Source organism: Asterias amurensis, chromosome 10, assembly GCF_032118995.1.
Source record: "Asterias amurensis chromosome 10, ASM3211899v1".
In the NCBI taxonomy this organism is placed as follows: Eukaryota; Metazoa; Echinodermata; class Asteroidea; order Forcipulatida; family Asteriidae; genus Asterias; species Asterias amurensis.
In genome coordinates, this window is record NC_092657.1 from 17,158,466 (window position 1) to 17,172,794 (window position 14,329).

At 39.0% G+C, this 14,329-nt stretch overlaps 2 protein-coding genes across 2 annotated transcripts in view; one reads left to right on the forward strand and one right to left on the reverse strand.

Moving 5' to 3' along the window:
- Positions 1 to 283: 283 nt before the first annotated feature.
- LOC139943318 (uncharacterized) lies at positions 284 to 9,231 on the reverse strand. The gene is made up of 2 exons (XM_071940144.1): positions 8,142 to 9,231; positions 284 to 6,062 (listed from the first exon to the last, which is right to left on the reverse strand). The coding sequence occupies exons 1-2, from the start codon at positions 8,229 to 8,231 to the stop codon at positions 5,844 to 5,846; spliced, it is 309 nt and encodes a 102-aa protein (XP_071796245.1). The 5' UTR covers positions 8,232 to 9,231; the 3' UTR covers positions 284 to 5,843.
- The window catches only part of LOC139943317 (microfibrillar-associated protein 1-like), a 40,052-nt gene continuing 32,465 nt past the window's right edge, over positions 6,743 to 14,329 (forward strand). Inside the window, exon 1 of the mRNA XM_071940143.1 lies at positions 6,743 to 6,866. The gene's annotated coding sequence lies outside the window, so the exon portion shown is untranslated. The remainder of the gene's footprint in view (positions 6,867 to 14,329) is intronic.

A 14,329-nucleotide genomic window follows, 5' to 3' on the forward strand; every position in this document is an offset into this window, starting at 1 on the left:
TGAAAGGTTTTGAAAGAGGGATGTTTTTGTGGGAGACGACGAACGATATAATTACTATCAAATAGATACTTTTACTGCTATGCACAAGGCGTTTAGCTTTAGGTATCTCATTTTAAAATGTTGTATTTTAGTCAATAATTGTATTTAACCCAGAGAGTCTCAATTTAAAGTGTTGTAATTAATAACTCATTGTACAACAAGAGAGAAATGAAAAGGAATCTTGGGCAAGAAGGTTTCGTGTTTTGCAAAACAAAAATGTCCAACGAATCTGACCAAAAAAATCTTTTTTGTTTTCTTTTTTTTTTTACTTTTTTTTTTTAACTTGTTTATTGAAATGTTTGTTTTTACTGCCCAAAACTTAATAAAGCTGCAGCTAAATTTATCACGTTTTGAAATTCATATCTAAATTACGATTAAAAGCAAGACATTTAACAAATGTAGAGAATAAATTAACAGTGTTTAGTACAATACACCCATTAATGATGAACACACAAATCTCAAAGTAGTTTCATTTAAATAAGCACAAAATCACACAAACTATATGTACTGTACACATAAAACAGAAAACATTGTATTTAGATTAATCATTTCGCCAACTGAAATCCTTCTTGTGCCACTAAGCGGGCCCAGGTTTTTATTTCATTTATGTAATGCATAACTGTGCCTTAAACCTCACCGCCAACCTTAAAACAAATTGTTTGTTGTGCCAAAAAGTGTCGGCAGTCAAATACTGTCATGCAATGTACAGTGTGCCAAAAAGTGTCCACGGTCAAATACTGTCATGCAATATCCAGTGTGCTTAAAAGTGTCCGCAGTCGAATACTGTCATGCAATGTCCATTGTGCCAAAAAGTGTCTGCTGCCAAATAATGGCACGAAACAGGATGCATGCTTAACACCGAAACTATTTTGGCAAGTCTACGAAACCCTGTGACATCGTAGGGGCTTATCACACGAGGCAACTTGGCTGCAATCAACTGCAGTGCATGACAAAGTACTACTTTTGCATACATGAGTCATTCTTCAAACAGTGTCTGACGATCCCCCAGAAAACTAAGAACATCGAAATGTGAAGACAATCTTTTCTCAGAGATTGCCTGGAACTGATTGCCTGTAAGTTTCCTCATGTTGTGACATGACCCTTAGCCGCAAGACCCAATCAAATCACAGTATGCAAATGAGCGGGCACTTTTTGGCACAGCACTGTGATGGTATTCGTGAAGCAATTCTTTAGTAAACAACATTGGAGGATGTGATGAATGTTCGGTTAGAGCGGGTTTCTAATTTAGATGTAAATAAATAGTGTGTATCGAGCCAACTGCAATCTTGCCAGTCGACCATGTCAAGTGTTTTTTAAACTGCAACCAATTGAGTCTTGTATCCTTAGTGGAAGGTTAGTCTGCGGTGATAAAGAGGTTTGTCTCCAGTCTAATCAGCAATCACTGTTTGATGTAATGGCTGTTCTAAATCAAACTACAAATACTTTTTTTCAAGTTAAAGAAAAGTTATAAAAAGAACATTAAGCTTGTTTAGTGAAACACACAAAAAAATTTTTTTTTAAAGATACCAGGTATGTTATTCCATACCTTTAAACAAACTTAAAGGAACTATGTCAAAATATTTAATATTTTTTCACTGACTTGGGCGAATGTGTGTAATTGCAGATGGGACGATGCATAGATAGTTTAAATTGTGTATTTAAGCAATACCTTTAAGTGATCATTCGTGTTTATATACTATTTTATTATGTTTTCCCGGCCAATTCCAACATAAACTCATTCAATAATATTCGGTTTATTTAATTTCTGTTTGAAAATTAAAACTTGGTTGCATCAGAGTCCAGTAATTCAACAGTTTAACATCCACTGGTCACATAAGATAACTCTAATTCATTCGACCACAATTATTAAAATTCACCAAAAGCCAACAGCCAGAGGCCGGTCGACCATTCTGTTTCACCGATTGTCGCTAGGTTTTAGAAAGTTCACTGAAAAATTGTGACAAAAGTAGTACCGAGTTTATATTAACGAAAATTACTAAAAACGTACCCGGATATAAAGCAAAAAGAAATCATGTATGCACAAAAACGAAACTGAATGCTAAAACGAAACCCATAGGAAACATGCATGAATTTGAATGTGTTTCTGAAAGTTTTGATGTCTTGACCGGGATAACCTATTATTAATATCATCATATTATTTAAGTTATTTAAAATAACTGATCACGTTTTGATTTTCTAATATATATTTATCAAAGTATATGTGATATAATTTATATAGTAATGTTATATTAATGTGTTTTACACAAACAGTGATATGTGAGTGGGAGGTTTATCCTGTCCGTAGGTCATAACGTCACACGCATGCATATCAGCTGTATGCCACAACTTCCGGTTCCAAAGCTTGCATATTTTGTTTACCGAAAATCACACATTTCATTGGTAAAACCATTTCTTATGGCAACAACTTAGTATTTTGAAGAACGTATAAAAAAAGGATAAAAGCAGTGATTTTACTTGTCTTGCATAAAATCCTCCAAGAGAAACTAGCTGCATGCATGTTTCCACTACTTCTGGTGCCAAAGCTTGCATAAATTTGTGAGTTATTTTGACCAAAAAACTCTGCTCCCAAAACCATTTCCTTCGACAAAAAACCGAAGTCTTTTGTAAAAGCAAAGACGCATTGTTTAACCGTTTTCTTGCACAAAATATCATCAAATAAAAACAGACTCAATACAAAACCTGTTGGGCTTCTGTTCATCAGTAGAGTTAGCTGGTAAGCGTGGCTAAAAAAAAAAAATGAGTTGCCATCCTCAAAAATATTGTCCTGGTTTTATTTTCCCTTTTCCCTAAGATTCCCTTTTTTAATCGAATAAGAAGAACAAATTCCCCATTGAAAAGCACAACGACAGTGGCAAGTTCGTAGTGCAGAATAAAATGCGCGTGGCTCACAGTTGGAACTACGTCACACTTATTGACAGGATAAACCTCGTACACTTAATGGAGAAGACATAAATCAGATTCAACCGTATTGCCATGACAACTAAAATGCAAACAATTTTTTACTTTTTTTCATTTAATTTGTTTCCTTTTTTACAAATCAATTTTCTTTCCCTTTTTTAATATTTTTTTTTATTTCTTTATTAAAATATTTTGAGAACATTTATTCTCGTTATTATTAATATTAATATTTTTTCGTAATTTTTTTAATGACTTTCCCACCTCTACTGAGCAATTTAAATTGGCATCCTATTTTTATGTTATAGCAATATGGTTGGACTGATGACAAAGGGTTTGCTATGGTCATTACAATCATAAACTGAACGTTACATTATTTTAATGAACAATACATATTTATCATAATGTTTAACAATTACCATTAGCTCAAGATCATGCTATGAAAATATGCAGTTTGTGTGAGTAATGGCCAAAAGGGTACATATTCGTGTTTCAGGCAACAAAAAGCACAGCATAAACAACTGCTTTAACACCAAATTTCAAAATAAATATTTTGTATAGACGATGTGACCTCTGACGTCACTCGAAAACCATAACCTGATTCGCGCGCATACCGCCGGGCAAAACAAATGACCGCGTCTTTTTGCCATAGACCTTTTCGCAAATACTGGGGCGCGCGCGTATAGCTTGGAATTAGATGCATTGTGGTCTAGCTGGTAGCAAAATTTGATTCATATCTATCCCACAATGCACCTCATTCAACAGTCTGCGCTTGCGCATTGGTATTTGCGATAAGGTCTATGCGAAACATGCAGTGTTTTGTCAACAGAGGGCGGTTTGAATGTAAACATAGGTCATATCGTCTACCAGTTTGGATTTGTCCTCTGTTTGAGAGAAACGAGGGTCGAATATGCACCCGACGGTATGTAGTACTAAAAAGGTTACCGCACTTTTAAAATAAATTTGTGGAAAAAACAAAAACAACTGGATAAATGAGTGTTCTTTCATGTATTGTGTGGCGTCTCAGAAGCCTGGAATTAAATCTTTGAGAGGGCAGGGCCATGCTCATTTTGCTCAAGGGCACTTCCATTGGAAATCTTTAAAGGCAGTGGACACTATTGGTAATTACTAAAAATAATTATTAGCGTAAAACCTTTCTTGGTGGCGAGTAATGGGGAGAGGTTGATGGTATAAAACATTGTGAGAAACGGCTCCCTCTGAAGTGACATAGTTTTCGAGAAAGAAGTAATTCCCCACGAATTTGAATTCGAGACCTCAAGTTTAGAACTTGAAGTCTCGAAATCAACTATCTAAACGCACACAACTTCGTGTGACAAGGGTATTTTTTCTTTCATTATTATCTCGCAAGTTCGATGACCGATTGAGCTCAAATTTTCACAGGTTTGTTATTTTATGCATTTGTTGAGATACACCGACTGTGAAGGCTAGTCTTTTACAATATTACCAATAGTGTCCACTGCCTTTAAAGTGTATAGAGAAATTTTGAAGGGGCATCAAGGCCAAGACGTGGGCGACCCAGGCAATTGATGTCTGCGGTTTTAAACCTAGTTTGATTTGAAAACCACCCCATTTTTGAAAAGCATATTGTAGGCATAATGATCAGTAAATCTGGAAAACATTGAGAACTGCAAACAAGATAAAACTTCACAAGCACATTCACAAGAGGGCGCTATCAGACGAAATTTGTACACAATGGTTGCATGCACCCGCCCATAGCATAGGCCTACTGTGTAAAATGTTAATAATTCAAAAACACGACAAACGCGAAGGTCTCACAGCTTTTTACAGAGTATTCATTGACTCTTGAATTGAACTTCCATCTTTCTGCTCAAGTTAAAATAGGGAGTCCCAGAGGGCCCGTCGAGTTTAGCTCTCTCCAAAATCAAAACACTTCTACATCACCGGTGTAACGTCCGCGCCTAAAGACACGGGAAACTATTGGTAATTGTCATAGACTAGCCTTCACAGTTGGTGTATCTCACTGCACAAAATAACAAACCTGTGAAAATTTGAGCTCAATCGGTCATCGAAGTTGCGAGATAATAATGGAAGAAAAAACACCATTCACGCGAAGTTGTGTGCTTTCAGATGCTTGATTTTGAGACCTCAAATTCTAAATCTGAGGTCTCGAAATCAAGTTCGTGGAAAATTACTTCTTTCTCGGAAACTCGTTACTTTCGAGGGAGCCGTTTCTCACAATGTTTTATATTACTATCAACCTCTCCCAATTACTCGTTACCATAAAAGGTTTAATATTAATAATTATTTTGAGTAATTACCAATAGTGTCCACTGCCTAGTTAATCTTGAAAATAATTGTCCCCACATCTCTCGGCGAATAAGACCATTATTTTATTAGGTCCTATGCCATTCAAAGTAGCGTAAGTTTGTAGTCAGCAACCAGCTCACAAAATTGTTGGGCAATATTTTTTACATGACCCCCCCCCCCCCCTTATTGAACTATTAATGTTGGGGGGTTACCAGGGAAGTTAATTTTGTCCGGATTTTCTGTCTCCTACAATTATGGGAAATTAACATACTAAGGTTGACGAGGGAATGATTCAAAAGAGGGCGCTATCAAAAGAAGCATGGGTGCGTTCGTTTAGCTCCCCCGAGTCGACCCCGGTGTGTGGCGGGTTTTTTTTTTACAGGACGAACGTGTGCAAATAATTACCCACATTCGTCCTGGGAAAAAAATGCCACACATCGGGGTCGACCCAGGGAAGCTATTAAACGAACGCACCCACAGTTTGCCGTACGGGGGAGGGGGAGGGGGGACATAGTGCATGGTTGATGATTTTACCCTCACATTATCGCACCAGCATGCAGTAAGAGAGACAGGGAACCATGCCATCTTGCTGTAGGTCGTCAAGCATTAGTGACCAGTCGTTGGCCGTCATTGGTGTTGCTGTTGGTAGTCTGATCACCTGGGGGTGCTGGGGTGCCCGCCTGGGCCACTCTTCGTCGTTTAGCCAGTCGTGTTTGCAGAACGAACACTGTAACTATGATGAGCAGTATGATAAGGACCGCTGCACCCGCACCTATTCCTATGAACCCTGCTAAGGGCATAACGAACGCATTACTTTCCTGAATGGTGTAAAAAAACAAAAAAAAATTACATTTTTAAAAGCCATTTTGAGATGGAAAACACTAGCTCATATTATTACACGTTGGGTATGGGTGCATTCATAGAGCTATAGCTCTATGAGTGCATTCGATTAGCTTCCCCGGCCGCTAATTTTGTTTCCCCAAACGACATTGCAATGTTTTGGTAAAAGAGCAGTCCAATTTCATTATGACGTAATTTTGACGGAAAGAGCCAGTTTTGACGGAAAGGGGAAAAAATATTGCAATGTCGTTTGGGGAAAAAAATCGCTCCCCGGCCGTGTCGACCCCAGGGTGCTCATTCCGGTGAGCCCGTGACCAGCGCTACACGTCTCACCCCCTCATGGTGACGTCACGCACTCCGCGCCAACCCCCAAGACCCGTACCACAAGCGAACCCCTGGAATAACGTCAAAGCTATTCGAACGTACCGGGGGCAGATCGGGGTCGACCCGGGGAAGCTAATCGAACGCAAGTTCTATGGCGCTTTGTTTGGAGAAAGCACAGCATATTCTTTTCACTCGTGGCCATTGTGCGAAGCAAGGAACACATTCCTCGCGCTCCAGTTCACTGCATGCAGTGGTCATCGTGCTCGGACTGCAAGGGTTTCGGATGGTCGCTTCATGGAGGTATTTCGCTTTTAGACATTTATACCATGGAGGTAGAAGTACACGTTCCCATTTGTGTTGACCAGCACAGCACAGTCTATGGTCTATCTTTGAGAGGAATTGACTGACAAGAGCACAGGGAAGGCTTCTCCGCCTATAAGCAATGGCTGTGACATTTGGTGAGTACTTCAATGATTTTGAAATGTTTAGTGTTGTGATGTGGGTTTTGGTGATGAGGCATGGCATAGTGTGCGTTCGATTAGCTGCCCTGGGTCGACCCCGGTCTGACCCTGGTGCGTTTGAATTTGACGTCATTCCAGGGGCTAATTACCCGGGCTTGTAGAACGGGTCAAATGGGGCTGTATGACCGAGGTGCATGACGTCACAGAAAGAGGGTGAGTGATCGTTCGATTAGCATTTATCGGGGGCTCGTTGATCACCCGAATGAGCACCGCGGGATCGACCCTGGGAAACTACCGAATGCACCCGGTGTCATGACAAAAACTGTCCGCTGGCAATAAGTGTCCGCTGAGCATGCGCAGTATACCCCGGACACTATTTGGCACGGATTACGTGACAAATAGTGTCCGCCCAACAAATAGTGTCCGGGCGCCGTGCTGATTATTTATAATCAAATACAACCTAGAATACGTTCAAGTAAATACAAGCCAAGTAAAAAAAATAGACGAACAGAACACTTACTCGCAATCAAAAGTATGTAAAGATTAGTATTTTACTATGGTAAAACAGTGCAGGTTGTGCTAAATGTTACGAATTATTTATAATAAAATACAACCAAGAATGCTTTCAAGCATACAAGTCAAGTTGCAAAATAGACGAACTTTGTCAAGATTCGTATTTTACTTTAAGTAATTAAAAAGTCCAAGTTAAAAAAATACGAATGAAAGTGCTAAATGATCAATAATACGAATATTTATAATCAAAAACAAAAAGCAGGAAAGCATTACAAAAATGTAAAACTAAAATGTTAAAAATGAAGCAATGCACGCAATGATGATGCACGCTAACCGCGGACACTATTTAGCAAGCTTCCGTAAACAATGTGACGTCATAGACGCTTGACCAATCAGAACGCAATATGCTAATGAGCGGACACTTATTGCCAGCGGACAGTTTTTGTCATGACACCGGCCCATTGTGAGGAATAGACCGTTGTCACGATGCCTCCGTCATGGTCGTGTCCCTTGACTAACAATAATGTAAACCAACGGTTGGAAGACTCAGCTTCGCTTCTGGTTTTGACATCACCAAGGGCCTATAATTTTAACTGTGCCCCTCATCGCAGTCAATATTTCCATAAATGCAACAAATGACAATTTGGTTGGTTAACTTGTTTTTACCAAGGAGGAAATTTAATGCCTATAGCAAAATTGGTGTGCTTATACAGGCTTTATGAAATTGGACCATGGTATAAAATGCCAAACTAAGCTTACCGTGCCGTTTGTTACCATATCTGTGGTAGCTGTGGTATCAAAGGTGTTACTCACAATACCTGTCGTATATGAAATTGTTGTACTCGTCATAGTGGTCGTATATTTGAAATGTTGAATTCAGTGTTAATGATGTCCAATTGTTTATACACGTCTGCACAACTGCACTACCGTAGATACATTCAATAGTTCCACTAGTATTTTTCTTCTTAAAATGTAGCACCGGGTAGACAAAGCTTTCGCCCTGACGCATGGGTTGTTGAAAAAATAGACCAAGTATAGCACTATCGTTGCAAAATAGCTGAAGAAAATGCCCGACGAACGAACTCCTGCGAAGTAAGTTCACTGTAGGCCCCCTCTGTATATTCAAAACTCTTTTTTTTTTCCTATTCAAAGGTACAGTTAACAGCGGATGCAGACAAGATTTCCCTAGCTGGCTCGTTGAATTAAACCAAATAATAGTCAAAGATAAAGTCACTAGCAAAACGGCTAGAGAAAAATGCCCGATCGAAAGTTCACTGTAAAACGTTGCACCGCTCTTTTTCTGTCCAAAGTTAAAAAGAACCGGATGCAGAAAAGCTATCCCCGGTCCGTTGAAAACAATTTACCAACGATAAAGTCACTATCGTAAAACAGCTGATGAAAATGCCCGATCGGACAAGCTCAACTGTGAACTTATAAAGTTCACTGTAACACAGTTTCAATCAGCACTCTTTTTCTGTCCAAAGTAGTATTATTATAAGCACCAGATGCAGAAAATCTTCCCCTGGCTCGTTGAAAACTATAAATGATCACGGACAAAAAAGCCACTATATTGTTGAATACAAAATAGCCGAAGAAAATGCCGGAATCGAACGAAATACTGCTAAGTATCGTTCTTTGTATAGTTCAGCACTTTTCGAGCCCAAATGCCAGCCTATCTTGGGACCGTTTCACGAACTACTGCGAATTATAGTGCGATACAAACCAGTCCAGTTGTCGCAAAACAGCTGAAGAAAATGCCAGATTGAATGAAATACTGCAAAGTACAGTCTTTTGTTAAGTTCAGCACTTGTCGATCCCCAAAAAAACATCAACCTACCTCGGCACCTTTTCACGCACACACTGGTTATGGGTTTCTTTTTTTAGTAGACATGGAGGGCACGCGGTGATATCAAATTTCATGATGTTTCCACCCAAACAATACCCGTTGCTAGGTATACAGTGTCAGTTTGCTACACCCTTGGTGACCTTAAAGAGGTACTTGTATCCAGTTTTGTGTTCTTCGAATTTTAAACTCGTTTTCATTTCGTTTATTTATTTATTTATTTATTTAATAAATTGTCTTGTCAGTGAGGACTGCTGTATAGAGGACCTGTCCAGATTTCAACTGTGAAAATCGTAACTAAATCATACTAAGCCAGTTGCATCTATGTTTGTGTCTTCCGCAGTGATTCTCTCTTATTACACACAAATCATATTAATAACAAATAGCACCAATAATGGAAGGAAAAAAGGGAGACAAGTCCAATTATTTTGGAATAAGTTGACAATTACAACCTCCTTTGAGTTCACCTTCCCAGCATAGCAGCCCTGTGCTTGAACTTGAAAGTGGGCTGTACGCAAGCGACTCATTTCGAATGTTTGAGTGAGTATTTTGGTAATAAAACCAGGCCCCAGGCCTACTTGTTTTGTTTCTGCTGAAGGTTTTTCAATGGAATAAAAACTGCGATAGATTACAACAACATTTTAGTCTCACGACACACTCTGGCCGGGTGGGTGCGCCCACACGTTCGTAGTAAATCATCGGGCACAATCGCAAGTTGCCCTAAATTTCCCTTTTTTTTCCCCAATCTGTGATTCCGCGAAACAGACTAGGATCCTGGTATGATTAAAGAACCATTACAGAAATGGTATGAAAGAAATCGTCTGAGATCACAGATTTACATAGGAAAACACACAGCGCAAATGACGATGATAGTAGAAAATTTCCTTGAAATATTTCTGTCTGAAATGTCAAACTAATTTTTCGTTTGGAGTTTTATTTAAAAAAAAACAAAAAAAAAAAACGATGTCACGCGCGAAATGTGTAATCGTGTTTTTCGCTACTTGTGTGACGGTCTCAAACTCAGGTTTGTCAGTTTGTTTATTATAGTGAGGTGGATGACATAAAGTGCTTAATACACTGCCAGCAACTGTTTTGTTAGCAAAAACGAAATATCTAATGTTCTTTTAAAATCGGAACTTTTAGGAAGTTGATTGATGCATTGGACTAAGAGAACCACAACAGACCTAAAATTAGACTTGAAAATACAAGTCGAGACTGCGGTTATTTCTTTGCATCATCGGCCAAGCACAATGAGTAATATCGAGCAGACTAAAAGCCACAATCACAGCTTGGAACCAAGTCTAACGAAAATAAAGTTGAAGATTCGACCTCCCTGGCTGTTGTTGTTGCTGTCTAAGTTTGTATACTAGCCGCTGTCATGGCGACTGATCAAAATAAACCTCCATCGTATAGGGAGGTCAACAACTGACATTCCAACTCAATATCACACAGACATTGCGTTGTTCACCCTAAACCGCGAGTGGTTTGTTTTTGCCAACCACTCGATTTCATCAACATTATGCCCTTTTATTTTCACACTACAGAGCAATTTCCCGTGAAATGAAAAGCGTTTAAGCACACCTCCACCACCCCAGCAACCCTTGCAGTCACAAGGTTGTAGGTTCGAATCCCCAGCTAATCGCTGATTTTACAATGACTATAATTGTCGTCTAGTTACTGAATCACAATTTCTTGATTTCTGTGCAATTAATAATATAATAATAATAATAATTTATATAGCGCTCTTACAACGAGGTACCACAGCGCTTTTACAAGAAACTTTACAACAGTCAAAGCAATCAGTCATTGAACAGGAAAGTTTTGAGATGTTTCTTGAAAACTGCGAGTGACTCCGCAGACCGAATTTGATGAGGGAGACGGTTCCAAAGGCGCGGAGCATGTGCGTAAAAAGCACGATCCCCAGCAGCGGAATACACCTTTGGAACTGCCAAGAGTGTATTGTCTGAACCAGAGCGAAGGCCAATTCTTCCAGGTTTGTAAATATGATATCATAGACGTTAACACGTTTGTTTGAGAGAGATAGCTTTTGCCAGCTTGGTGTTTATATCCCCCCTGTGGGAGTTTGCCGAGTTCCCTGGATATAATGGGAAGCTGGAAGGTCATCTCAAATCAAATCAATCAATCAACATTTATTTCCATATAAACACAATATACAAATACAAACAAAAGGAGTTTACAGGACTGAAAAACTGTCATAAAGGTTAACAGCACCGGATTCAATCTCTGGTGTTTGATTAGCAGAGTGTGGGTTCGAATCCCGGTTTGTGACACTTGCTACGTAAAATTCATGTGGGGGAGATAGTGCTGTCTGCTCTACTGGCCAGGTTTCGGTTTGATGATACCCAAGCCTACATCCGTATGGACTGTAAAAGGGGTAACCCTGTTTCAACCCTAGGAGTAGGTGGCAACGGCCTCTGGACAAAAAATAATTGTAACCCACACGGCCTTGTGTGTCTGGCGACTTGCATAAAAAAAAACTGTAAATTTTTGTTGTTTACTATCCCAATTTATAACTGCGGAGAGTACTATTTCCCAGGAATATGCACGGTCGTCTCACGAAACAAAGCGTTTTACCCCGGGGTTAACTCTTTTAACCGTACCCCCTGAGCAGGGTTTATTATTTACTGGGAATAAGGTATTTACGGGAAATTCCCTGGAGTTTTTTCTTTTTTAAAGAAACACGTTGCGTTGGATCGGACGAGTTGGTTTAAAAAAAAAAAGCGTTAGAAACCGTTTGTTATAAAATGCATATGGTTGGAAAGATGTTTTAAAAGTAGAATACAATGATCCACACAACTTTGCATCGATATTGCTTGGTTTTCCTTTTGCTTTGCGAACTAACACGGTCGGCCATATATGGCCGACCGTGTTAGTCGACGAGGTAAAAGGAAAACCACGCATTTTCGAGGCATATTTGTGTGGATGATTGTTTTCTACTTTTTAAAACATCATTCCAAACATATGCATTTTATAACAAACGCTTTTCAAAGACCAACTCGACCGGTCCAAGGCAACGTGTTCTAAAGTTTAAGTTAGTGTGATCGTAACGGTCACACAAAACACAATGTCCACACAGATTTACATTAAACTTAATAAGATAATGATGGTAGAAAATTCCCTTAAACTCCCCTGCGACTCGAAAATACACTCGCTCTACAGACGGTTTTGGTATCAATTTTTTTTTTTTTTTTTTCGGTTTTAGAGGGTTTAAGCCACACGTCTTTCCCGGGTTTTTAAAAGTTTGTCAACCTCTGTAACTAGTTTTAACGGGTGTTGTTTTTGCACGGTTTTGGATTGTGTAAGTTTAAAAAATGTATCAATGCCAAATAATGGGATGACAATAGATGATCATCCAAATCACAAGGATTTTGATTTGCTTTTGATGTTTACCGTTATGTGCTCAATACAATGATCCACACACATTTGCCTTGAAATTGCGTGGTTTTCCTTTTACTTTGCGAACTAACACGCACGGCCGTTAATGGAAATCAAAAATTTGACGCCCATAAATGGCCGACCGTGTTAGTCGACGAGGTAAAAGGAAAACCGTGCAATTTCGAGGCATGTTTGTGTGGATTATTGTATTCTACTTTTACAACATCTTTCTAACCATATGCATTTTATAACAAACGGTTACAAACGCTTTTCAAAGACCAACTCGACCGGTCCAAGGCAACGTGTTCCAAAGTTTAAGTTAGTGTGAAGAGATCGACCAAAAGGTTCCCAACTATAACGATCACACAAAACACAATGTCCACACAGATTTACATTAAACATAATAAGATAATGATGGTAGAAAATTCCCTTAAACTCCCCTGCGACTCGAAAATACACTCGCTCTACAGACGTTTTGGTATCAGTTTTTTTTTTCTTTTTTTTTCGGTTTTAGAGGGTTTAAGCCACACGTCTTTCCCGGGTTTTTAAAAGTTTGTCAACCTCTGTACCTTGTTTTTGCACGGTTTTGGATTGTATAAGTTTACAAAATGTATCAATGCCAAATAATGGGATGACAATAGATGATCATCCAAATCACAAGGATTTTGATTTGCTTTTGATGTTTACCGTTATGTGCTCAATACAATGATCCACACACATTTGCCTCGAAATTGCGTGGTTTTCCTTTTACTTTGCGAACTAACACGGTCGGCCATAAATGGAAATCAAAAATTTGACACCCATAAATGGCCGACCGTGTTAGTCGACGAGGTAAAAGGAAAACCGTGCAATTTCGAGGCATGTTTGTGTGGATTATTGTATTCTACTTTTACAACATCTTTCTAACCATATGCATTTTATAACAAACGGTTACAAACGCTTTTCAAAGACCAACTCGTCCGATCCAAGGCAACGTGTTCCTTTAAAGACAGTGTACACTATTGGTAATTGTCAAAGAGCAGCCTTCTCACTTGGTGTATCTCAACATATGCATAAAATAACCAACCTGTGAAAATTTGAGCTCGATCGGTCGTCGGAGTTGCGAGATAACTATGAAAGAAAAACACCCTTGTCACATGAAACTTGAGGTCTCGAAATCAAATTCGTGGAAAATTATTTCTTTCTCCAAAACTAGGTCACTTCAGAGGGAGCTGTTTCATACAATGTTTTATACTATCAATCTCTCCCCATAACTCGTTATCAAGTAAGGTTTTATGCCAATAATTATTTTGAGTTATTACCAATAGTGTCCACTGCCTTTAATAGGCCTAGCGTTTGAGTGCAAACTTCTCTTTAAATAAGGGAATAAAAGGGTAGCGACGAGTTCTTACACGGCCGTATCAAGCCGACAGGGTCGAATTGCCGTGTGATAAAGGCCCGAGCCGAAGCAACCCCACGTGACGCGCTCTCAACCAATAGTCAAATTAGTTAGTTTCCTTTCTGGTGTACCGTTGTTTTACTCTCTTAAATCAACTGGACACCTTCTTTTAGTATATGTCAAAAACCAGTCATATCTCAACATAAATATGCCTAAAATAACAAACCTGTAGTAAGTTTGAATAGCAACAACATGTAACCTTATACAAAATATTTGAGCTGAACTTCAACTTTTTTTTTATTTGCACCAACCAACCATTTAAGATTTTGC

Excerpts from the sequence above, each read along its gene's own strand:
- LOC139943318 (XM_071940144.1), bottom strand. The coding sequence starts at position 8,231 with ATGACGAGTACAACAATTTCATATACGACAGGTATTGTGAGTAACACC. Across the intron at positions 6,063-8,141 it reads ATATGGTAACAAACGGCACG|GAAAGTAATGCGTTCGTTAT; the intron begins GTAAGCTTAGTT and ends TACACCATTCAG.